Consider the following 26187-nt stretch of genomic DNA (forward strand, 5'->3'; position numbering starts at 1 on the left):
CTTTGGCTTTGGGTTCTTTGGTTACAAACATTCCTCAAAAGATCTTCTTTTGTGTTCTGCAGATGAAAGTCATACAGGTTTGGAATGGAGTAAATTATTTAAAGGTGTGCTTGTGTGGTATCTGGTGGGTTTGTTTAGTGCCGAAGAGATGAAATTCAGAGTAGGTGCGTGTTTGTTTGAATAATATAGTTTTTCTGGCCACACTGTCACCAAGCCTCTTGATTCTGAAATCGACAATGAGAAAAAAGTCCGATACCCAATGATCCACATTGATAATTAAACCTCATACATCCTTATTCGGATGGTCACTGAGCATTTCATCTCTTTCAGAGGAAGCCCCACCAGTCTCTCTGATCCTCATCTGAACGCTACTTTGCATATCATTGATTAAATCCTGCCAGGATGTGCTTGCCACATAAAAAGCGCTGACTTTTTTGTATGCTTCATTTTTCACTGGAAATATCCGGAGATCTGTGTCCTGATTGGCCACTTTGTCCCCACAGATGGCTCTTTTATTAGTTTCTGGATAGGCCTTTTGCAGTAGATTTGCGCTGATAGTGCTTACCATTATGGAGTTTATTGTTAGTTCATTTATTGCTTTCTGTCTGTATGTACCACATATTTTGGTGTTCTTTCAGTAAAACTATCCAAAGTTTCTCACAGCAAGACACAGTTACTGAGGAAGCAACATTACATAAATTACTTTGTTTTCATAGGGGGCATGTTTGAAATAATTTCCCCCATACTTTTATGCTTCAAACAAGAAATACAACCATATGCTATGAACTAGGGCAAAAGGTAGTTCTAGATATATTTTCTTGCTTACTTTTTAATCCTATAGCATTTTGATTCTCAAGATACATTTTTGTACTGTTTATTTGCAGGGCTGTTTAACGATAAATTACGATTAATCACATCTTGGATAAAATTTTGTGTTTACATAATAATTGTCTGTGCACTGTGCATATTTATTTGTATTTATAAACGCATAAGTAATAAAAAACAATGAATGTTTATGAATGCAAATATTTCCTAAATATATATGTACAGCATGCGTATGTGTTTTTAAATACAAAATAAATATGCTCAGTGCTAATAAATTATTAATTAATTATATTAACACAAACTTTTATTCTGGATTAATCATGATTGATCGTTTTACAGCCCTATTTATTTGAGGCAGCATTAGTTAAATATACATTTAGGCTAACACATCTTTATTACTGCTTTAATTTAGGTCATGTCAGCATTTATTAAATATTAAGCAAGGTTTGAATTGGAACTGTGTTTTTGGGCATGTTGTTTGCTTGGTTTTGTAGATTTTCTCCAAACATAAGGCACAGTCTAAACCAGCAGTTTCTGAAATGAAGTGAATATGAGGGTTGTGTTTATGTAGCAGAAGGCGCACATAAAGATCAGATCAGAAGAGTCACTGGAGGATTACTATAATCAATAGACTGCATCTTCTACCAATAAACCCGGAGTGCTAGAAAGGTGGTGTGCAGCTTGAAGGGTTCATAACACAAGGAATTAAATTGTTATTGATTTTGGCTATGTGAGTTCATTGTACCATGAAAACATGCTAAACCATCTATCTGCAAAAAATCTATTAAAGGTCCAGTGTGTAATTTTTGTGATGATCTATTGATAGAAATGCAACATAATATTCATATGTCTTTAGACATTTACTTTATTCCCTTTGCATAATTCGCTATGTTCTGTTCTCCGTAGTGTTTCGGAGGGGAGGGGAGGGGTGGAGTGAGCGGTTGGTTGCAATTCGCAACCTTGCCACTAGATATTACTGACTGGACCTTTAAAGCTTAAGTGCAAATATGTAACATGACTATCATGCAGGTAAAACTTGGTCCAATGCAATAATACTGTTGTAGTTAAATATTAAAAGAACCTGTAAAATGTTAGAGACTGGCATACCTTAATGTAAGACTGTCGTAATGTAATGGATGGTCTTGGTCCATCAAATAGTTTTTAATTTAATTTTAAGTTCAATTTTACAGCTTAATGGTCCAGTGTATGTTTTGGAGGATTTATTGACAGAAATGCAATATAATATACATAACTATGTCTTCAGATGTGTATAAAGACCATATATGGTATAATAAAGAGTTTTTATTACCTTAGTAAAAAGAAAACTGAAAAACTAAATTATAAAAAAAAAATATGTTTTACGACGTCAGCGAATACGTGTTTTTGTGTGTCTTAAAAGTTGCCTATGCATGTATTAGACACGCAAAAATGAAAGCGTCGGAACAAAAGATGCACTCTATCTAAAAGTGAACGCTCACCGAGACCTGCCTGAAGTGCCTCGTGTAACCACACCCCCACATATCTACGTCAGTTCGTGGTGTTATTTGACTAACACTGCCCAAATGTATACGCAAGTAAGGAGAGCGTACCTGTCAGTACAATTGCTTTGGAACCTGATGTTCCAGATATGGTAAGAAGCCAGTGAGAACTAATTTCGAGATCAGGAGCATCAACACTTTCGACCTTTAATCCCACATGGCATTACACAATCAGTTTAAAAGATATCAAGGTTATATATTCACTCAATTTTCTTAACATTATGCAGGATGATTTATTGATTTTAACAGTAAGTTGCCTTGTTGGACTGGGTCACATTTATTTGATTGAAAAACAGGAAATATTTATGCGTTGTTACATGCATTATCACTTAGATATTTTTCTAGAATTCATAAAAGTCCTTTTCAGTTAGCGGTGGTGCATAATTCGCTCCATGTTATGTCTTTCTGGCCTTTCTTTAGTTTTCAGTGTTCCGGTGTCTGGATTCAGATCAATGCTAATGCAGCCCATTGATGCATTTCAAGCTGTTCAAATAGTCCTTTCCCTGTCTTTCCCCTTATTAAGTCTGGGAGCAAATGCAGGTCATCGCCGTAGAGTGCATTTTCATGCTTCTGATCAGCATGTTGGCAGTTACAGAGGTCAGAAGTCCAGATGTAAAGGTCAGCAGATGGATGCTTCATACCGGTCTCTCTCGGGTCTGCAGATACTGTAAATTGACCGGGTTAGTTTGCTGTGGACAGCTTGTTTGCTGTTGTCCCACGGCGCTGTTTATTATGGTTTAGTGTCATTCCCATTCTTCTCACTTTCCCCACCTGTTGTTTTTGTCATGAGCTGTTAATGTAGCCTTAAATAGGTACCGCTGTGCAGATCCAAATGGCAAACAGTATGGAACTATTCTGTTCTATTTAGCAGATCAGCTTTTGACAGCTGTTGTCTACTAATAAGTGTGACTATAATGCAAGGATGAAACCTTTTGAGATTATTATCTCATTTACTGACCCTCTTGTCATACCAAACCTATACGACTGCAGAACACAAAAGAAGATTGGTAACCAAATAAGATTGCAACCCATTGACTTCCATTTTGTGCGCACAAAACTACTTAAAATAAATGTTGTATTACAATGAAAAAGTAACCCGATTTGAGTGACATGAGAGGGTGAATAAATGATGAGATCTTTTATTTTGGGATAAACTGTTTCTTTACAAATAGAGAATTTAGATTATTTAAGGTTACTGTTAAGGTTATATTCACATTGGTTCATTTAGGGTTTTGGATACATCTGTATGTGTCAGATCACATGATAATGAGCTTTGAGAAGTATTGTTCTTAAATCCTTCAGCTTGATTATTGATTTGGCAGAAAAATGGGTCAAACTTGGATCCCAGCATCGCTGGAGGGGGAGATAGCGACGCAAATAAAGAGCTTTTTCTGGGGCACTGATATGACTGGAGTCTTCGGCTCTGTTCCAGAACGTACTGTAGTGAGCTGTCAGGTTGTGCCTACCTAAAAAGTGTAGACTGTACTTACACTTTAAGTTTTCAGGGCTATCGTAAATACAAGTTTGTTAATCGGGAATTCGACATGAATCATCGCACATGTCGTATTTACCACTGGGAATGTAGAGCATAGAGCAGTAGTGACATCAGGTTTTCATAACTTCTGAAACTCGCCAATAGCCTAGTGCTGTTGATTTTGATGCGCGTCTCCTATACAGGACATAGGGAGTGCTGTTTAAGGTGTGCAACGTTACCTATGTAGAGCGTTTGAAAGCAGTCACTTGTGAGGCTCTTTTTTGATTGTTGGAAAGTGACTTTAAGTGACCAACTTAAAATGATGGGACTGTTGGGCAGCAGTATGCTTTTACAAACTGCACATCTATTTATCTATTTTGTAAGCTAAAGTAGTTGGCTTACATCCGCATTAGTCATTCAGCGATTTGTTGCGTACCGTCAGTTAGAATTGTCTTGATAAAACTTTAGCAGCGGAGGTAATCCTATAAAAGGTGTAAAGCCTGGGTTTGCTGCCCTGGATTTGTGTGATGTAACAACAAATGAAAAGGTTACGGATGCTTGTAAGTCTGTTGCGCCTTTAGTTCGGGCATTGGGGGTTTGATATGCAGGGAACACACGTACTAATAAAAATGTACACCTTGAGCGTATTATACTGGAAGTCAGTTTTGATAAAAGCGTCTTCCAAAATACATAAATGCAAATCTAAAGGAGGATAAGTGCTATAGAGCGATTCAAATCTCTGCTAATGTCAGAAATCCTGCTGTTTATCTTGGCATACTGCTCATCTTTGCACATTCCCAAATTATGCTGATTATGCTGACAAGCTATCTTGTTTGATTTTCCCCTTGTGGCTCTTTTTCACGTCTCGTCCGCTCTGAATGGTCACATTGATACAGAGTTGTCTCATAAAGGAACTACAGCTGGCTTCCTGATAGTTAATTATAGTTGTCTCATGGGAGAGATGCCAAGGAATAGCCAGCCATTTTCTGTTTTGAACTGCAAAAACTAAATTTGTGCTTGTTTTGTGCCTTATGATTCATACGTCCAATCTGTCATTGCTTCTGTGCTATATCGCAGAACTTATACAGTGGCTCCATTAAGTATTTGGATGCTTTCTGATTGTCCAACTGTATAATAATCTGCTATCTTCGATATGTGCAAATTTATGTTTTCCTTTTCATCTACCTGCATATATTTTGATGTTTTGAATCAAATTTGTGTAATTTGGCACTGTCAAAGCACAGTATCATTTGAATAAGGCTGAAAAGTTTAATTGTAGGTTTTGCAATGGGGACAGCTGTGGGGAAGGGAGGGATATAATATTTTCTAGAGAGACAGGAGGCCAAAACTCAGGACGAACAAGCAAATAGATCAAATGTATGCTGTATATTGAATGCGCCCTGTACTGTTTTGGATAAAACAAGCATCGAAAACAAAAGCAGATCATTCATAAATCATGTTTTTTATTGGTGCATTTGTGCTTTCAAATCTTCATTCGACAAAAAAAGCACTTCTAGACACAGAAAGGCTGGTAACTAGAAACTTCAATGGTTTTATAAATAGGTCAAAATCTCTCAAAGGAGTATATGGTTTCAAGGTAAATGCAGAAATTATTCAGTTCATAAATGAAGCAGCTGTTTTTGTAAACTTCAGTGAAATCATAATTGTTTACTGTAAAAAATTATTTCTTGTCGTTTTCCATTACAAATATCTGCCAGTGGGGTAAGAAAAATAATCTTAATTCAAAAAAGGAAAACTTTTTTTCTCACCCCATTGGCAGATATTTTTCTTGTTTTTAGCATAACCTCACTTCATTTTAATATTTTCAAAAAACCTAATATATTATGTCATTTGTGAATTTTGAATGTGTGATTTAGGAATGTTTCGATATAGTACCGGAAACAACAAAAATATATTGTCCTGCAGAAACTTTAAGAAAATGTACCTTTCGTCGAACAAGCCACACAATTGGGTTCCTAGCAACACCTTTTTCCTCTGGGGTGAATGTGTCAGACCTCGTAAATCTGCATCCCAGATTATGCTGCATCATGCAAATGATGCTTGGCTCTTGTCACGTGGAGTGAGTACGCAGGTTGTTTTGGCAGCAGTGCAGGCAGAGCACAGCCAGGTTACAGAGCTCTCGTACAGTATTCAAGGTGAAGTGCAGTGTTTGCAGAGCTCTGGTCTTGGGTGTGTTTCCTGCCAGATAGACAGACAGGATCTGACAGCTTTACAGCAGCACAACTAGACCCGAGACAGAAATAGGGCGTGAGGAGCAAGCACGGCTCTCCTCCAACTCTTTAAGAACCTGTTCGACATCCATCAAACCCGATTCTCCACCTCTCAGGTCTCACCCACTCCAGGGTTGTGGCATTGCCTAACTAGCATTAGTTTTTCACTGTGTCATATCCATGAAAACATGTCCTCCTTAGTTGATAACTGGATGAGTGATCTCTATGCATTTATGATGGTTTTACTAATAGAAGCTTGGATTGAACCGACCAGCGCAGAGCGAGATTGTCGATCCAGCCGAGCAGCTCATTATCCCGGCAAGCTGGTCCCACAGCGACTGCGACTGTGAGGCACTCATTGGTGTAATAACATCTCCAGAAGTACTACACGTCTGTTCTTTTCACTCCCAGCCGTTGCTTGGAGTTCACACTCACCTTTTGAGTCTCACCGCCTTTGTAGCCAAAAGTCAGTTTAAAACTTTTGAGTTGCTGTGAATAAGTACAGGACACAGGCTGCAGTTTTTTGGTTAGAAAAGGTGAATATGTCTGGGCACTGTGCATATTAATTTTGTATTTATTAACACATGCACATACAGGACATGTTTATAAATCGAAAATAAATATGCACAGTACACAGATATACTCCATTTTATGTAAAAACAAACTTATATTCGGGATCTGATTGATCATAATATTTTTACTGCAAAAATAAATGTTGTGTTCACTATTGTGGGTCATAACAGTTGGACCAACATTTGGCTGATTTTGTTTTCTACAGAATGTAAGGAATAATTTTATGTACCTCATTAAATAATCTTTTTTTCCCTTCAGCCTGTCGAAATGCGTTCTGGGATTTACATTTACCGTACGCATTTGACAGAGGCTTTTGTATTTAAGCATTAAATCTATACATCTATTAGTATTTGTAGTATCTGAAAATCGAGCGATTTTTCACATGCTTTCAGTTCAACAGGATTGTCTTATTTTGCGATGAATGTGATGCTGAAACAAGTATTCTTAGGTTAAAGCTGGATGTTTCTGCTAATTATTGTTTGGAACAGGTCTTCGGTTCTCTTACAATGTCTAAAATGTTGCCTTTTGAGGTTTTGGAACAGAGCAAAATATGTTTTTTTTGTACTGGCACTGTAAACTTCACGCGTTCTTGGCTTCAGAGGATTCATTTACCTCCTGTAGTGCAGTGACGTTTCACACCCAACCAAAATAAAACTCCAATTTAGAGCTTGTCCCACTTTTTTGGGCAACAACCTTCTACAAGAAGCCTGTCCCCATTTTCAACCCTCAAGACTTATGTTTGAATTTCCTAACCTATATCGCGGGAATGCCGTAGAGGCAGGCTACGGATTGGGGTCAAGAAGGTAGCTGGGCAAGATGGATGTGTGTGGATAAAAGGCACTGCTTGAATAACTTGTGTTGCCTGTTAAGAAAGTAACAACGCTATTTCAGATACAGACATGGCAGATTGGGGTCGAGTGAGACTGCTGTGCGGCGGTTGGAATACGGGGTGTCTGGCTCATTTAAAACAGTGCTCCCCATCCGATCAGTGAGGTCTAGGAATGGATTTTTTAGTACTTTCAGATTTCTGTACAAGCGCTTGATTAAAACTTTTATGAGCAGTTTGCAACGCTTTATTTTTGAGGTTTAGTCATTTCAACTAGTATTTTACAAACATTTAGTTTATTCCAGTCAGCTACTGTATGTGCATCATATAATTAAAAAGTGCCGATGCTCTTCTTTAGATGCATATTGCATGATGTCATTAATTGAATGTGATAAGCATTTATCTTATGCTAACAAACCTGTTATTTATGTACTGTATAGTGTAATTTCTTTAAGTAGGAGATGTTATGCTATGTACAAAACACATTTAAATTAGGGCTGTGATGATTTATCACGATTAATCGCGTCGAGAATAAAGGTTTGTGTTTACATAATATATGACTGGGTACTGTGCATATTCATTTTCAATTGATAAACACATACACATGCATGCCATATATTGAAAAAAACGATTAATCATTTGACAGCCTTAATTGAAATACTTTTATAGACCATTTTGCCGGACGCAAACAACACTTGAAAATGTATATAATTAAGTCTTAAAGATTTTCGATTAACATTCAAATTCAGTTTTAGTCATTTTGTTGGTTGTATTTTAAAGTTTGTGTAGTGTAGAAAATCGAAACCAATAATTGCTTCTAGTTGTTTACATCTTGCAAATGGTCTGTATAATGTATTGTAAAACAGATATTTTTATATTTTATTTTATATATTTAGTTTAAGATAGACTTTTTTTATTTATTTTATTATTGAGGAAAGCAGTGGTCTGTTAAAGTAGTAATTTACCCAAATATGATGTAATAATTTAATCATTTATCATCATTCCATCCCTACCAAATCTGTATATGATGTGAGGTTCACTTTTTTCATCATTTCTAAATTGTTGCATTGAAGTTCAAATATGGTGACGGATTGATATATTAAATCCTGCTGGTTCTTCCGTGATGAAACACGAAAGACAACTAGTCCTTAGCATGCAGACATATTTGAACTTATTGTGCTGATCGGTTTGTTTACATGGATGTCACTTCATAGCTTAATGAACAGGTATTTGGCTTTTTCCACCAAGGCCAACAGTCAAGACAGGCAATTTCTTGTCAAACCGAGACCGGGAGAGTCTGTTTCTGTGAAATTCCATTATGCAGGAACAAATTCTTGGGTGCTATAAACAAATCCGCGCAGAATTCCTGCAGTTCTCCTGCCGTTCTTTATACCGGTGATCCCTTACCCATTTTAAGCAGTGACTTTCCCCATCCTTAGCAGTGTTTCCCACAGGATTTTGAGAGACTGGAGCTGATGACGCCACACACTGATTAGCATATTTGTGATGTCATCATGTCGTGTTTGCGTTTGGCCTAGTTTTGGCACATCTGTTTCACTTCTCCTCTGTGATAACATTGTATTGTATTTAAACAAAACTGAATGCTGTTTTCACAAATGATCTGTCCTATTGTCAGACATAAAACGACCCAATAACATCTCTTTAATCCAAAATCCGAACACGAAATCACCATAAATTTCCATTGAAGAGCGGACACGTATATGAGGAGATTTTTGTTTATAGGTATTACTTGTTTGTCTCATGCAGCGCATAGCCTTTACTGCCGCTCCTCTTCAGAAATATGAGAGAATACATTGTTGCGGTTACACACAGTTACAATTACAGAACAAGCATTCTCGCAGCACACACCGCACTGAAGGGAGGGCAAAACTCGCACACAGACTCACACAAAGCAGACTCACACTAAAGGGTGTGTGGGAAACTCTGCTAACCTTTGGTTAAGTCATAATAAACCTATATTTAAAACTACAGTACTAATTTCTCGCTAGAAATGCAATCAGAAGTTGTTGAAAGTGAAAATTAAACTTACAATTAGAGAAAACTAGGCTCCAATGGGCCGAAATGGACACCACCATTTTATTTGTGTTTTTATTAAAAAATAACACATTTTAGAGATTGTGATACTGTGAAACCGTGATAGGTTTGCTCAAGGTTATCACACCGTCAGAATCTCATACCGGCCCATGCCTATTTACAAAACTTGATATACAGGATATAAACCGGCCTTGAGATCCTGATAACTGTATTATAATTTCTACCTCTCAGTGAACATACAACCTATAGTCGCTTATACGGTAGATAGGCCTACAATGGGCTTATCATGAATTCTTCATTGGCACGTGTTTAATCTTGGTTTAACACACTCTCTTTTCTCTTCTAGAAATATAGATATCAGGATGAAGATACCACATCGCCTCCAGAGCACAACTCTCCTCACATGCCGGGGGATGGACGTCCTCCTGAGCTTGTTCAGGTATCGGAGAAGAACATCTCACAAATTGAGAATGTACACGGCTACGTCTCCCATTCGCACATCTCTCCAATGAAGGTAGAATATTCCGCCGTTCTGTTTGCTCTCTGATGCATTTCTGTGCTGCATGTCATCTATCCTGCGTCTAGTCTGTAAACATGCAAAAATGTTGTGTGTGATAGAACCTCCATCACGTGTCATGTTTACAAGCGAACACGCATACAACTTTTATACAACACTAGCACATTATTAGAAATAACCCGATTTATCCAACTCATCCAAATCTTATAAATGTATTTAAATGTTTAGTTCAGTGTTTGGAGAGTGAAGCATGTCCCATGTGATGTGGAGATGTGAATGTGTAGACTGTACCTGCAGTTCTGTACGGAGCTTTAAGTTTACAAGTGACAAAGTTTTAACTATTCACTTTGCTGTGTATTCAGCACAATGTATGATATCTCATGTAGTTGCTGTCCAAGCCCAAGAGAACTACTGCGCTATCGCCCCCTACATGTGACTGACAGCTCAGGTTTTTTAACTTTAAAGAAACGTATGTATGTAAGACCTACTGTACACAAAATCTTTTTACAGATTTCTTCACTGATTTTGGGAGTGGATCTGCGGGATTCTCCAAGAAATCATGAATATGATAAACCAGAATTCAGAAAACTGCATTCTTAAAGTCGGCATTAAACATTGCGTTTGTCTCTTTTCCTTATCGTGATTTATATCCGAGTGAAACTGCTTCTAAAATGAGATGAAAACAAAGACGGACTTTGATTTCAGGGGAACTGACTGGATCAATGGTAACAAAATGGAGATTTAAATGTTTTTCGTGACTTGTTGATGAGGGGAGGGGCAGAAACAAGTCCCTAATACAGTAGCCCCGCCCTCTGACATAACTCTTTATATTAACTCTTTTCGGTGGGGGGGGTTACATCTTTTTATTAAATATTATGAGTACATGAATTTGAAGAAGTGAAATCATTTATTAAAATACTACAATATTGCATTAAAAAATTGCTATTTTACATTTTGAGAAATCTGTTGCACTCTTCGTCACGCAACTATTTGACAGCCAATCAAAATCAATTAAAATTTAAAGGGCTCACGAGTTTAAAAATTTAAACTGCCGTGGCGAACTTAGAATAAACATTAAATCTTTCATTGGTGTCGATGCTTATAAAATGATTGTTATCATTATCGTTATAGTCATCACTTTTGGTGTGATCGGACCGAAACTGCTCTATGGCTAGACTGTGTAGTTAAGTCATTTAACCAACCCATATATGTACTAATGTACATTGTTTCCAATATAACGTTTTGCATCAAACCAGGACTGTTCTTTATCATTAATGAAAAAACTTGTTTGCATTCAAAACAAATACCCTACAAATAATGTGACAGAATCTGGAGCACAGAGTGAGCAGTGCTGATGTTTGAGGAGCAATGCTGGGAAGGGATCAGAGAAGCACTCTGCATGCCGACAGAGCAGCGCCTGACAAGCCCTGCCTGTCACCTCCGATCAGCCTCAGCTGCGCAGAGCACAAGCTAATGCTCTCCGTCCACACACACACATGCTCTGACATCACTATAAGCCTGCATTTCTCCTAAATCAGTCCATGTGCTCTAGGCTGATGGTGTTCTCTGGCTGCTCGCCCGGCTGATGCTCTCGCTCTTTTCTCTCTTAATCTCAGACAGTGTTGGCTACGTTAAATGATTGCGTGCATCATACCACAAACTATACAATTAGATAATTTAGCTTTTTAAAATCAAACTATGTTAGCATGTCATTTACTGAAACACCCTCGGGAAGTCTGATGACAATTCATAACAACTTGATTTAAATCAGGCCGATCATAGTATCTGTTTCTGTCCTTTTTGGTGATTGCTGCAGTCTTACACCACCTTGTGGTTGTTGTTTGTAATGAAAGAATCATTTCCACTTCAAGTGTCATTTTTGTGGCGCCAGCATCATTAAACAGAAATGTAAAATAGTAATAATAATAATAATAATAAATAGTTTAATTAAAAAATCCTGCCCATGCTGTGTCGGGTTGGTTAGAGCCACTGTGTTTACTTTTTTCAGTAGTATCGACCAACAAAGGCATTAAGCTCAGATAGGAGAAAGCATTTAAAAGATGTCTGAAAATGTGATACTCTTTTGATCCTGTTGGTCTTGTCTTTTTGAGATTTCATATTGCTGTTAATAAGATATTAAGAATACTGCGTATTAAGTTGTCGGTATCGATCAATTCTACCATCAATCGGATACCGCTCTACGCATTTTCTTCCCCAGAATGATGCTAACATGTCTGCTCTCTTTCTGTAGCACACGACACATGAGCCACATGCCTCTGGTCAGGTTTCTATTTACAGAACTCTCTACTGGCAGTCAAGACACGGGGATGCTCTCATCCAGAGTAATAGATTGTTTAACCTTTCGGTTTAGTGGCACACAGCTTGACATCTTCTCCTAAAGCACATGCACTATAAATGATGTGATATTGATTAAGGATCATCTAAATGTTTTATTTGATATTCCATTGAGCATGTAGCTTGTTTAGGCTCTTGCGATTATGGGATTGTAGGATGAATCCCTGCATGCTTGGCTTGGGCCATCAGCACAGATGGCATCTTGTGGCTCCCCATGTCCCACAGTTGTAGCGTCCTGCGACTGGCTTGCATACCTGCAAAGGCCCACGAATATATGAATGCTGATGAATGAATTGTTGCTTTGTTAGAGAAAGAAAAATGTGTTCTGTGTTATTACACGTTTACAGTGTGGATGGATAAATTAACATTTAGGGCTGTCAATAGATTTCATTATTCATGATTAATGGCCTAAAACATACAATGGAGTCCAAAATACTGGCATTTAATTTCACGTTTTAAATGTAAAGTTTAATTTGTCCCAGGAGAAAAATGTAAACTTCAAATGTCACGAAAAGAAAATATGTAGAATTTCTTAGGTCATAAATCAAATAGGGACAAGACAATGATAACACATTTTTTGTTGGAAATCAATTCTCTTTTAAACCCTGTTCATTTGCAAAATGTTTTACTGTGCATTCAAAGTAATATCAATCAAACGGCAGTATAATAAAATATACAATTAAAACAAGATAAGATGAAAAAAATCAAGATTTTTGAAAAAGTTCTGTTTTGTCAAAATTAACTCTTCATGTACAGCAGCAAAATGTTTACTTGTTTGTGCAAAAGGTCTCATTTTATTGAGTTGCAGAAATTAGTCCATGCTAGATTTAAAGTGATAGTTCACCCAAAAATAAAAAATCTGTCATAATTTCCTCACACTCTTGTCATTTTAAACCTGTATCACTTCTTCCACAGAACACAAATGAAGCTATTTTGAAGAAAGTTGGTAACCGAACAGCACTGGACCCCATTCACTTCTATTGTATGAACACAAAACCAATGCAAGTGGGGTCCAGTTAACAACATCTTTCAAAACATTTTCTTCTGTGTTCAGCGGTGATGCAGATTGTAAATGACTAAAGGGTGTATTGCTTTATTAACAACGGGGAGGGATGGAGAGTGCTTCAGGGTGGACCAAAATCTCCCAAAACTTTATTCATAAGTTCCTGTTATTGTCAGTGGTGTAGAGCTTTGATGGTTTTTGTATTACTTAATTCTATATAAAAGAGAATCCAAAAACTTCCCTAAAAATCCCAACAAGGTATTATTTAAAAAATATATAGTCTTGATCAGAAGTGAAAATTTGACCAAGAACCAGTATAGCTGTTTTGTTTTGTTGCTAAGCAGTCGGCCTTTTTATTTAAAAGTGTTACTGTAAATGCATTCAATATTTTTAACACCGTTAATAAACACTTATTTTGCAGTATGTCATATCATCCAGCATGCACGGATAATACGTTAATACGTTATCACTTTGTGATCCATCCGTCTCAGCACTCTAAATGGCTCTACATGGAATGATGCCATTTTTATAATGTGCTTCTGCCACACAACGCCAGTTGTGTGTTTGTTGTTTGTTGCTTGGTGAAGAATTTGTGTTCTGCGTTTCATAGCTGCATGGGTTGTTTCATTGAAGAGCACAACATGCATCAAACTCATTCAACAGCTGCTTGTGGGCACGTATATTTTGGTATCTGAGTGTTTGTGAGTGTGGTTTCAGTACCCATATCTACCTCCTGAGCTACGTGCCCTCTTCAGGTAGAGTCTCTGGAGTGCGTGTTTGATGGACCCTCAACATTAGGAGGTGAGGAGGTCCAGGGCCCTGTCTTCGCTGCTCTGTACTCGCACAGCAACGCACTGATGCAGGTAACCCAGTGCGATTCTGTAATATCCATTTACACACATTTTCATTATTGTCTACAGCGGAGATGAGAGATCAGGGGAAAGGTACACTTGAGAAGGTCCTGTTGTAGTTGGTTTTGTAAGCACTAGGTGGCAGAGAAGTCACAGTTTAAGATTGCTTGGGTGTTGGTATTTTTTGTTGTTGTTATAGTTTGAAACATCATCTTAACATATTTGACTTCTGAAAAAAATATATTTATAAATGATTCAGTGGTTCAGTTTTATGTCACGGTGAGATGTCTATGTACTGTTCAATAACACGCTAACATGTTATTTTAAAGTCAATATTTTGTTGATGGCTCATATTAATTTTTTTTTAGGAATAACTGGACTTTCTGGTTTGTTGGAGTTAGGAAAGTTTAAATAATCTGTTATTAAAGAAATAATCTATTATTGTATGACTTTATTTTGAGATTAATGTTTGATTGAAATATTCATTGATATTTAATTGGACAAAATAGGAGTGTTGAGATGAGAAACAAAAGTAGAAATATAAACTGTGAAAGAAATATATGTTGAATATGTGAATTAAAGAAAGTTAATTATTCATATTTCTTATTTGTCAAATTCTGAGTTGCTCTGGTTGCAATGAAGGTGTAGTGATGGAGGCCTTGGATCTCTCTGTGTTTAACTGAATAAAAGGCATTAATTTATTTAAAGAATTGTTTGATCTCTCAAATTTCAAGCTTTTAATAACTGATATCTTGCTAAATAGGGTAGACATGAAACTGTGCCAAATGATCAATGCATTTGGTCCTATGGGAAGAAATGCGACCATATCTGTTTTGTGAGCACCAATGAAATAAGAAAATGTATTCAGATTATGCCTGCCTAAACATTATAATTTTCTAGAAAAATGTCCATTTGGTGTTTACATGATCCATTGTTATTGCTGAAAGCTTTGTCGTTTGTTTCTTCAAGTTATATTGAAAGTAAGAGTTGACTTTTGCTTTTCTTTCTTCACACATTCAGAGAGCTGGTTCGTGTCCAATGAACAGAATGTCAGGCCGCTTTTTTAAAGTGGACATTTGGTGTTTATAAGGGTTAGCAGCAACAAATCATTTTCTCGGAGAGGTTGTGAAAATGGGCGCCGCGGCGTCCTTTTATAAAAAAGCCAGCAGACTTCTATTCCAACAGATTGTACAGTGGGCCTGTTTGTATTCTATTTCAAGTTTGTATTTAGATTTCAAGCGCTTATATTTTATGAATGTTTATCACATTCATTTGTTTTTTAACATGGCAGTGAATTATGTGGATAGCAACTTTCCACTGTAAATGTTTTAGAACGACATGAGTCACACGTGAGTGGCTGTGAACAAGACAGTGAGCTAACTCTCATTTGATTTTTGGCTTAATCTTTTCATGTTCTTTGGTGTTTCCATCTTTTTGTGGTTTATGTCCTTAGTGGTTGTCATCAGCAGTGGAGGGTAATGCAGTTGGAGCTAATATGGTTGGAGCTGCAGGGCAGTAAGTGCATTAGTTTTGACCAGACGTATAAAGTAATGGGAGCTGGAGGTGGAGGCGTTTCTGCATCGTGCTGCTTTGAATTCTAATGAGGTCCTATCTGTAATTTATCTTCGACCATGCCCGCTGTGGGGACGAGTGCATCTGTGGTAGGGGCACTAAGTGTACCGTGAGTGCAAAAACTTGAAATCCCACGTGTTTACTAATATGGTGGCACATAACAACTGTTGACAAGGATAACTAATGGCTGCCAAGGCTGCCAGTAAACTCGTGACTTTGCTTGATGTTCTTTAAAGGACTATAAATAGGAATAATTATGATTTTTAATCATTTTCTATGCGCAGACCTTTTAAAATCTTTGCTCGGATTCTCAAGACATTATTACTTTAGAGAGTCTTTGATTGGACGAAAACCTGTGTGGTGCAAGATGAGTCATCAATATTATTGGAGTATTTTGAAGGGAAAGAGAGTTCTACCCACTAACAAAAAAACTAGATGGCTTCAAAGTTAAATGGTTGGTCTTGAGACCACAAAAATTGTTTTATGATAAAAACATCAAAATCAGCCATTGAATGTTTTATATAGGCAATTGTTGTTATTCTCAAAGCTTTACAATCTGACTCAGGTTGCTACTGTACCTTAAAGGCTTCCATGTGAATGTTGACTTTTGTTAAGTTGCCTTTATGAATATAGCGCTTTATACAATACAGATTGTTTTAATGCAGCTTTACAGTTGATCAATTATGAATGAGCCTTTAATAGAATGACATTTGTTATAGCTTTGATTATACCTGCATGTTTTGTGAAGTATAAATGTTTGACACTTTATGCACAAAGTGTACTGTATGTACATGCTACTTCGAAGATACATCATTTGGATTACACGAACCACATCATTGGATGGCTTGTGAGTGTACACAATTCCATAAGATGTAGGGATATAAAATGAGTTACTAGTTTAATGGTTTACCGTGATAATATCGTTGGACGGGCTTGCGTTTCCGGTCTGTCGCTTTCGCATGTGTATGAATGGAAGTCAATGGAGGGTTGAGTCAAGCGTGACCGCGGCATTACGGCTTGAAAAACTCTGTCAATGAAAGTTATCAAGAGTGTAACGTAGACGCAACATGAAATGTGGATTTTGTTCATTTGTGTCAGGAGAGTATTGACATTCGGAACAAAATGACGCGAGACACTATTTATTCACGTCTGCACCTGTGAGTTTGTGATGACTGTGCTTCCCTTATTAGGAGTTTAATCCAAAAATGTGTGTGAATTTCGATATACTGACACACATTTACTTCATATTTCTTTATACAGACCCATCATTTCTATTCATTATAAGTACACCCCATTTCTCACAACACAAGCCGACAAATGATTTGCTGAATTGTCGTGTTTGTATGAAAATCTGATTTACTCGCTTAAGTTTGTGTATAATCTGAGCCAGGAAACCTTTACCTCATGCCCCAATGTGCCATGACTAATATTAGTTTTATTATGTGATGTAAATAAAACAAAAGCACATTCACAGTTAAACTGCTATACTGTATATTAATAACATCACACATTTCACACACATCAGTGCTAGTTAGTTAATATCAGTACATATTGTGCATGATCAAATTAATGACAATGGCAAACATTTCAGAATGCCCTCATGTGCATTCCATTAGCATCATTTAAGCGACACACAAATGTGTCATTTGTTTACTGCGGCAGAACTAACCAAGGTGTCTGACTGACCTTTTTAGCTCGTGTAGCATACTTGAAATCATATAAGAGTTTGGGCATTTTGCCTCAGGGAAAGGAGGTGACCTCCTGGAAGCCATGGTGAATATTTTAAGCATCTAACTGTCATTACTGATCGTTCATTATCATGCCAGTGTCGGTGACTCATCAGAACGATGGTAATGTCTTGGGCCTGCAGAAGCCATGTAACCTGTTGGACTAAACATTAGCATCCTTAAATTTAATTCCTAAAGCACTTTCCTAGGTTTTCATTGTTGCAAAGCAATAGTGTAAAAACAGTATAAAGAAATCATGAAAAAAAGATAAATAGTATTACACTCTTATAGAATACATTGTATTGCATATCTTCTATAAGATGTACTGTGAATTAGTGATACTGTATGTATAAAGAATTGTATGTTATATACATAGAACTATTAAAGGGACCAATCACGCAAAATGTTAATTCTTCATTTATTCACCATCATGTAATAAAAATCTGTATGTGACTATGTAAAAACACGAAATGAGATATTTTATGAAATGTTTAAGTTGTTTTGATTCGATGTCATTGCACATGACATCACGGCACTACAAATTTACACTTAATCTTCACTTTACGCAAAGTAATTTTCTCCAAAGGAATTCACTCTCAGAAACAAAAAAACGATCAAACCATAAACCAGCAGGTGTTTTTATTGTGTAGCAAAAGTTAAAAAGTCGAACATGGGAGTATTGACTGAAAAACTGAGATAAAAGTGGCTTGTAAATCAGAATCTGCGGGTGGGAGGAGCCGAGGAAAGTAACTTAAAACGCATTAACAAGGTTTAACTACCTAAACAACGACCAGGTAAGCACAAACCTTGTCATGAACACTAGCTGCCGTTAAAAGTGATAAGTCTTGCATTAAGCATTTCTTGCCCATAGAAATCTATTATAAAGAAACAGCATAACATTCTGAAACAAAGACAACTTAAAAAGTTATTTCTATTAAAGCTTTAATTGTAATAAACACTAGCTTTTTTTCTAAAAAGAACAATCACTTATCCCGGAGATAATAATAGTCTCAAGTTAAGCTTGTTCTTCATCAAATTTAATTATAAAGAAACCTTTTCAGTTATCATATTTATGTTTGATATCAGTGATAAACAAATGTATTTAACTTGGTTTTCCATGGTCGTTGTTTCGGTACGTTAAGCTGTTTCCTTTTAATGGACTTTTATCGGGAAGAAACGCAAGATTTTTTCCCCCCCGTTTAATAAGGACTCGTTCTTTTACCTGAAGCTAGTGCATATTACACGGAAGGGTTAACAGAGATTTGGGCTTGGTTGTTAAACATTGGTTTTAGTGAATTCCTATGAAGAAAATCACTTGGTGCCCTCCGTTACATCACTTCTCAAACAACCTATTGGAAGGACTGTCCTTTTAAATATGTGTGTCAAATTTGATCTAAGATGTACCTGGCATGGCATGACAGGTAGTTGAATTGTAGTAAATAAATAGCGGGATTATAACACCTAGTCCTATTAAGCGAATCTGATTTAATTCTGAGAATTCTACAGTCACAACTGTTACAAGTAATACCCGTTACTTGCAACAAGTTACTTGAAACAAGTTACTTGCAAGATGTGTTGCTTGGACTTTGAAGCCAGTATGTAAAGAAATTGTGAAGAAATCTATTACCATATTGAGGCCTAACCAGAGATATAATTTACCGCATACATCGAATAACGCATTGGTATCCTGAAACGCAATGTTATTTTTACAATTGTGTGCTAAATCTGTATAACATTTAGGAATCATAGTTTTAGGAATAAAACTACATGCTGCCGTAACATTCTATCAGGATGCTCTCACAGCTTCAGTGCATGCTGACTTTCTCTGATCCGGGCTGTGATCCAGTTGTCGGTCTCCCGAACCACATCCTCACATTCTCTGTTAGTCTAGCTGTGAGCAAAGACAGCAGAAACACAGGGGAGGAGGGGTAGAGAGAAGGCATTAGTGAAAAATGAGTAGTGTCCTCCTTGGTAAATCTTACAGACCACAGTTAAGAGTCCTGTAGTGCCCTAGCGGGCAGCACGCGTATCCACGTGTTCCGCAAAGAGGCATTCTCATAGCCCACTGTCCTGCATGCATTTCATTTTGGGATCACCTTGACGCAGCTTCTAGGGGTTCGAAAAAGAGCTGAGGAGTACTGAGGTGGTCTGTCAGTCCCCGGCGCCACGTCGTACAGGGTACCAACACGGGACTCGCAGGTGACATGTTACCGTCCATTTGGTATGCAAAAAAGATGGGACGCCGTCTGATCAGAAGCATTAGGAGGACCAAGAGATTGCAGCTGCAGTTGCTGGTGGGTGACCGTCAGAATTATATATGTGAGGCTCCAGACAGAGTGACTTTGAGCTGTGGATGTAAATCACAGTACAGAGAGGGGACATAAGGGAAAATGTTGCCTCCGCGGTAACAATTTCCTTCACTTACAATTTGTAGTCACACACAGTTTTAGAGTTTTAAGGATGTGTGTGTGGGTTTAAATTATAATGTTTGTTAGAAGCAGAACTTCTACTTTGTTGTATTTTTTATGGGACAGAACAGGAACTTGTTTTAGCAAAGTAACTTGCAGGACCTTTCAAATGTATCGTGTTTCATTGTAGCATTTAACTTTTTGCTGCTACAGTTGTGATAACGTTATAAAACAGGTAATATTGTAATTAGTGTTTGTGAGAATAAATAAATATTATTCTTCTGTCGAAAAAAAGAGTAAAGGATACATGACGTTTCTGTAATAAAACCACTATTTACTTGTTTCACATTTGCTATTTGCAACTGTCGCTAAGAGACTATGGATGGTTTTAGCACTGAATATTGATGTTAGTGAATTGTCATAAAACGAGTTTTATGATGTACCGTATTTAGCTGGTGTGCATTCACCTTATTTTACTGTTCATTTTAATGCAGTAGACAGTTAAGTTGGTCATTTAATAATTTGTTGACCAGTACTCATCACGTAAAAAAGCCACGCTTAAACAAAAGTTGTAAAACATCACTTACGTGTTCATGAACCAAGCTTGCTGTCTCATTAAATGAGCAATTCTTTTACTTGAACTGTATTATTCTATATTATGAAATGTATACGTATTTGACAATGCTATTGGATATTGCTAATATTAAATATTGTAGAGCAATAGAATAGAGGAAATTTTCAGATTTAAAGGGATAATTCACCCCAAAAAGATAAAAAATCTGTCATCATTTACTGTATGTATTCACCCTCATGTTGTTCAAAACTTGTACATGCGTCCGTTTTCTATGAAACACAAAGATATTTTCAGAAATGCCTCTGTGGCTTTGTTTCGATACAATGGAAGTCAAGGAGAAATTAAATTCCATAATTTTCATTTATGGGTGAACTGTCCCTGTAATAAAATGAAAAGATGAGTAGCTCAAACTCAGCGCTTCTGTCTGTATATCCACATGCACCCTGAATACCGGCGCTTGCTAATAATAAGACACTACAGTCTAAAGCGTTTAGGTTCTGCATTTTTATACCTGTATAATAGTGAAGACGATAACAGGACAATCTCGCGCTCCCTTTTGATTAAAGTCGGCGTGTTCACATGTGAAGTGGCGCCTTGTGATATTTTTCTTGTCACCTCGAGTGGTTGACACTCCATCTCTGAAATAACTGCTCTTCTCTTCTGGTGTTTACAGCTGAATTCATATGGCCTTGAGACAGAGAGCTTGTGGAAGTGGCAGGGGACGCTCTTAAGGCTTTTGTCCTTGTATTGTGCTATCGATTGATTGCCTATATTGCTGGTGGTTGGAGATAAAGAGGGAATGTCGGTGAGATGATAAACAAAAGAGACACGTGCTCAATAGAATGGAGATACTCCCTTAAAACGAGTGAACGAATGTGTTTGCATGAGTTCGTAGTTGTAGTAGAAATAGTTTCTGTTGTGGTGACTTGACAAAACTGTGTTTAGAAAACGATGTCAGTTTTAGATCTGTCTCTTAATGATTTATTCACTAATATTTCAGTCAAAGCTTGTATATGATTCTTCTGTGGAACACAAAAGAAGATATTTTGAGATGTCTCAGTAGTGTCCATACAATAGAAATCATTGGGCGCCAATGTTGTTTGGTTACCGACATTCTTCGAAATATCTTCTTTTGTGATCTGCAGTGAAGTTTCCTTTCAATCGATTAGTGGTTCTGTTGTTCTGTTAGCCAAACCATAGAAGCCACAGAAGTGTTTCTGTTGTGTATGAAAATGGATTGTAATGGTAACAGTCCAGCAATCCACAATGTTTGCCTGCATGTCACCATCTGTTTTTAATATTCAAAATTGAAGGCTACTTCGTTCTAATCCTTGCCTGTGATGGAATCAGATGCCGAGAAAATAATACCCGACAGCTCATTATAAATCATTATAAGCTTTCCAAACTGGTTTTTTTTCATAGATTTGTTTGTGTCTTAAATTCTTTATTTGATTTCTTAAATTCTTTATTTAAATTTTTTTTTAATTAATGTATTGGTCAATTTGCCTGCCTTGGTCATTCCACTGTTTGTACAATTTTTCATTTATGATGGAAAAAGTTAGATTTTGTCACCTTAGAGTTATAAGATTCGATATGCATTCAGAGCAGTTTTGATATAATGAGCTTCCAACCTTGTTGTTTACCCAAAGCCCCAAAATGTACACAACATAAACAAAAAAATTACCACATAATGTACATAAGTTGTCACAGAACAAGAATACTTGACGAGAAAACAAACTCAATTTTGACAATAATGTCAGATTGAACATTATAATTCTAAAGCGATGATTTATTGTGAGTCTCTTTAGAAAAAGAAACTTACTGTGTGGTCCTTAAGACAACTCGCAATGTATTTTCCCTGTTTAACTAAACTCAAAATGAGAATATGATGTGTGCAAAGCTCTGAATATATAGAAAGGTCACAGTATATCACAGTGCAATTTGCAAACCACAATACAGTAAACATAAAACCGCCTTTAAATATTTCCGAGATCCCTATTGATTACCACCGCCCATACAGAAGCTATATTACTGGTTATCTTATATTCCTTTGCTCTGTTGGGAAATATATAGACTGTACAATAATTGCATGATTACACCTCCCTCTTACATGTTATGTTTCTCTGGTAGCGCAACATTAATCTCACATCAGTAGCAATGTGACGAAAATGGTTTGCATTTATCTATAATGTGATGAATAATGGTATGATTTGGCTGTTTGTAAATCCAGGTCTGTTGATTTTGAGGGGTCTGATCAGAATCAGTGAGCAGGTTGGATTCGTCATTACTGAACAACATGGATCCACGGCATTTTTGTGAAGCTTCTTACGGCAGTGACTTGTCGAGGGTCATTTAGCACCGAGCGCTCTCGAGCTAACTTGACATTGGGGGTCTGGATTTTCAGTTGGTGAGGTGTAATGAGGGGTCCACAGCAACACTCATGAAAAATAAATGCCTGGTGTATTTATTTAATTGCTATGAATTATTTATACACTGAAGGTCACATTTAAATGAGAATGATGGAAAGGCATTGTCTCAAGGCAAGCAACAATTTTTTTTTCTTTTTATGTCGTAAAAAAAGTCAAATGTGGTTAATACACTTTTTATGTAGATTTTTCTTGAGCGAATGTAAAAACACGGTTTTGTGTGTTTGTTTGTTTGTTTTCCCTTTCCTACTTTTGCTAATGTGAAAATTGCCAGTATCACTGAAGACGGTTGCCAGTATCTCTTATCAGATGCTGTGCAATAATAGGCCCGTCGCATGTGGTTCTTTAATTCCTCTCAAAGCCCTGTGAATATAAGCTATTTAGGTGGAAGAGAAGGCTGGGCTCGGGCTCTGTGGGGATGCTTGCTTTATTTGATGTGGAAGCTGTTGCCATGGTTTTGGTCCTTGGGGGAATTGAGGCACAAGCTGTGACAATGTCTGTTACCTCATTTGACACCTGTGGCACATCTCGGATAGTTTTCGCCGGCACGGAGCCGCCGTCAATAGGTTTGACTGCAGAACGTTGTCGCAGCGGAGATCCGCTGGAATTCTTGCCTTATTAACAGACGCGGTTATTTTTGAATTATCTCTCTCTTTTTTTTCCGCCTGTGAAGGCTCAGCCTTTGTCTCCCCCTCACTGTATCATATGTGTGTGGAAAGAGACTGCAGCGTGTGAAGAGAGAGATCTGTGTCAGAAGGAGCATCCAGACAGCATGGGATTGGCGTCGTCGTCTTGTCAACGCGTGGTGCGTGCTCTGGATTTACCTTTACCTCTGGATCTGGCTAGATCCGCGCCTCCCTCTCACGCTGGGCGTCGTGAGTATGTTTGCTTGCAGAAAGTTTTATAATCGTTAGGTAATCGTATATTTTCGAACAATGAAGCTTTTAGCCTAAAGTGCCAGGCGGGGAAAAAATCAATAGCGTTGCTGAAATAGTTTTGTGGCTGTAATGATCAGCCGTCGAGTTCTCTCAGCTCCACCATGCCTACGAAGAAAAGCAGCACAGCAACGCCGATTGTTTCTCTTTTGTCAGGGTACCACCCTAAATGCCAGCATCTATATTTAATGCGCTTCGCTTTTAGGAAAGTGATGTGATTGATACCTGCTCGTGGACATCTTGTAACCCCGGTCCATTTAGATTAAGAATCCCTTGAGAACCGTGGGGCTTTCGACTGCAACACTTGCCGGTTAATTGAACCCATTTCCTGCTTCTCCGAGCTCTTAGGTTCTCCCCCATGCGCAGAGAGCTCCCAACTCCTTCATTGATCTTCTCTCAGGTCCCTGCTCGTCTGGAGCCGGAGTCAGAGCCCAGTGTAGTGCACACTGCTCGTGGGCAGCGCGATCGCCGCCTCCCTTCCTACTCCTGCCCACTCCCAACATGAGACTGCTGCATGCTTGATCTCCCAGCTGGTGAGGACAGGAAGGTTGCGAGTCGGCCAATGGATGGATTTGGGGCTGTCAGCTTTTACTTAACACTTCCGTCGTTCTACCGTCGCGTTCGTGAGAGGATGCTGTAACCTTATCCAGGTGCACCCTCCCTCCTCCACGATTCCACTTTCCCAGCTGCCGAGGCGCTTGACAGCTGTTGCGGCTCTGTTCTGGCCCCACGGGCTGTGATGAACTACATCTTCGGAAACAACACGCTTTACCCGCGTGGCGGTCGGGCCAACGCTGGATCTGGCCATGCCGCCCCGGGGTCCAAACAGAGGCAGTGGACCAAACGGAGTTCCAGCGAAGAACTGCCTTCGTCTTCCTCGCGCTGGCAGCAGCTGCTGGCCTTCTTTACGCGGCGCGGAGCCTTCAGCGACTGCATCACGGCAGGTGCAACTCAGGTAACTTTGCGCAAGAGCTCACCTGCTGCATGGGATGCTTGCTTGGAGGAAATGTTTTATGCTTAGAAGTTCTTTTGAACTTTTTCTCTGTTGTTTCTTGTAAAATTCCTTGGGAGAAATACAAAGTGCGTGAATACAGTAAAAACAGATATAGAAAAAGAAGGTTAGCTTAGATCATTTGTGTTGGGAAAATGAAAAATCTTGCTGTTTTTTTAAGTCAGAACTCAGTTTAAGACATTTTGGCAATGTCTTTTGACACTCACACGTATGACAACTGTCTGTAAAGTATCTGGACACTCTACATTGCACATTTTAGTTAAAATGGTTTGTAAAAGTCTTTCTGACTGAATCTACATATTTCAACGCCTCCTAACCCATTTCTAATTTAAATGGGAGAGACATTTATTTGTTTAGCTTTTTCTTCCATGTTTGCAAAGGCAATAACATTATTCTAATGTGGACTTCCCCCAATTTTTGGCTGTGCGTGACCACAGAAGGCATATGTTAACAAAAAACTGTCTGTCAGGTAGTGAGAGCTTCTCATCTGAAGGACAAATGGTCGCTCGTCGTGTCAATGGGGGTCATGGCCTGAAATGAAAGCCAAAGACAAATCGAAACTCCAACGAAGGCTATTCAGTCTATTATTTTATTCTGTCCTTTGGCTCTGTTACCACATTGTGGTATGTTTATGGTTTTTTCAAGAATGCTTTTTCAAAGCCTAAATCAGCTATTCTTGACATGGACACCTAGACAATACAGTACATGTTTTTATTAACGTATTGAAGCAATAAGCCATGAGAGGTCGTGCATTGCGATGAATTTAACACGGGCGTAATTGCGTCTTGCCTTAACCCACTAATTTTTTGTGAAATTGCTGTAATGACCATGTGATACAAATATTAACTACACAAATGTTATATTTTAAGATAATCATAGAAGATGTAGTCCCTGACAGGTAAACATTGTAAACATTGGCGCAACGTTGCTATGCAACTAAAGTAATGATCGTCTACAGGTCCTGTAGTATTAATAGTAGCTCGATTAATCGGCAAAACTGTGAATAAACCAAAGCTATTGACTAATCCAAATCAAGACAACAACAATCCCTTTTATGAAGTTCAATATTTGAACTTTAAGTTGTTCGCAGTTGCCAAGCAACACCACAACTTGGAGCATTAATATAGAATGTTGTATGTGTTAGAGTTCAACCGATTCACCGGTTTTGCCGATTAATCTGCACCGATAACGATAATTTGAACTATCGGCAATAATCCCCACCGATGCAAGATCCAAGTATAGTGTAAAACAGCAACCTCTAGAGGCGGAAACAAAATGACAGCCT

The 26187-nt window shown here is 37.9% G+C and overlaps 1 protein-coding gene across 11 annotated transcripts in view; it reads left to right on the forward strand.

Moving 5' to 3' along the window:
* Positions 1–26187, forward strand: part of dlg1a (discs large MAGUK scaffold protein 1a) — a 101681-nt gene that overhangs the window by 27982 nt on the left and 47512 nt on the right. For all 11 annotated transcript variants that reach the window (XM_079461079.1, XM_079461081.1, XM_079461083.1 and 8 more), the window contains one exon: positions 9869–10036. In XM_079461079.1, the coding sequence (XP_079317205.1) occupies positions 9869–10036 (168 nt within the window). The remainder of the gene's footprint in view (positions 1–9868; positions 10037–26187) is intronic.

The sequence above is a fragment of the Barbatula barbatula genome (genome assembly GCF_947034865.1).
Source record: "Barbatula barbatula genome assembly, chromosome: 7".
Lineage (NCBI taxonomy): Eukaryota > Metazoa > Chordata > Actinopteri > Cypriniformes > Nemacheilidae > Barbatula > Barbatula barbatula.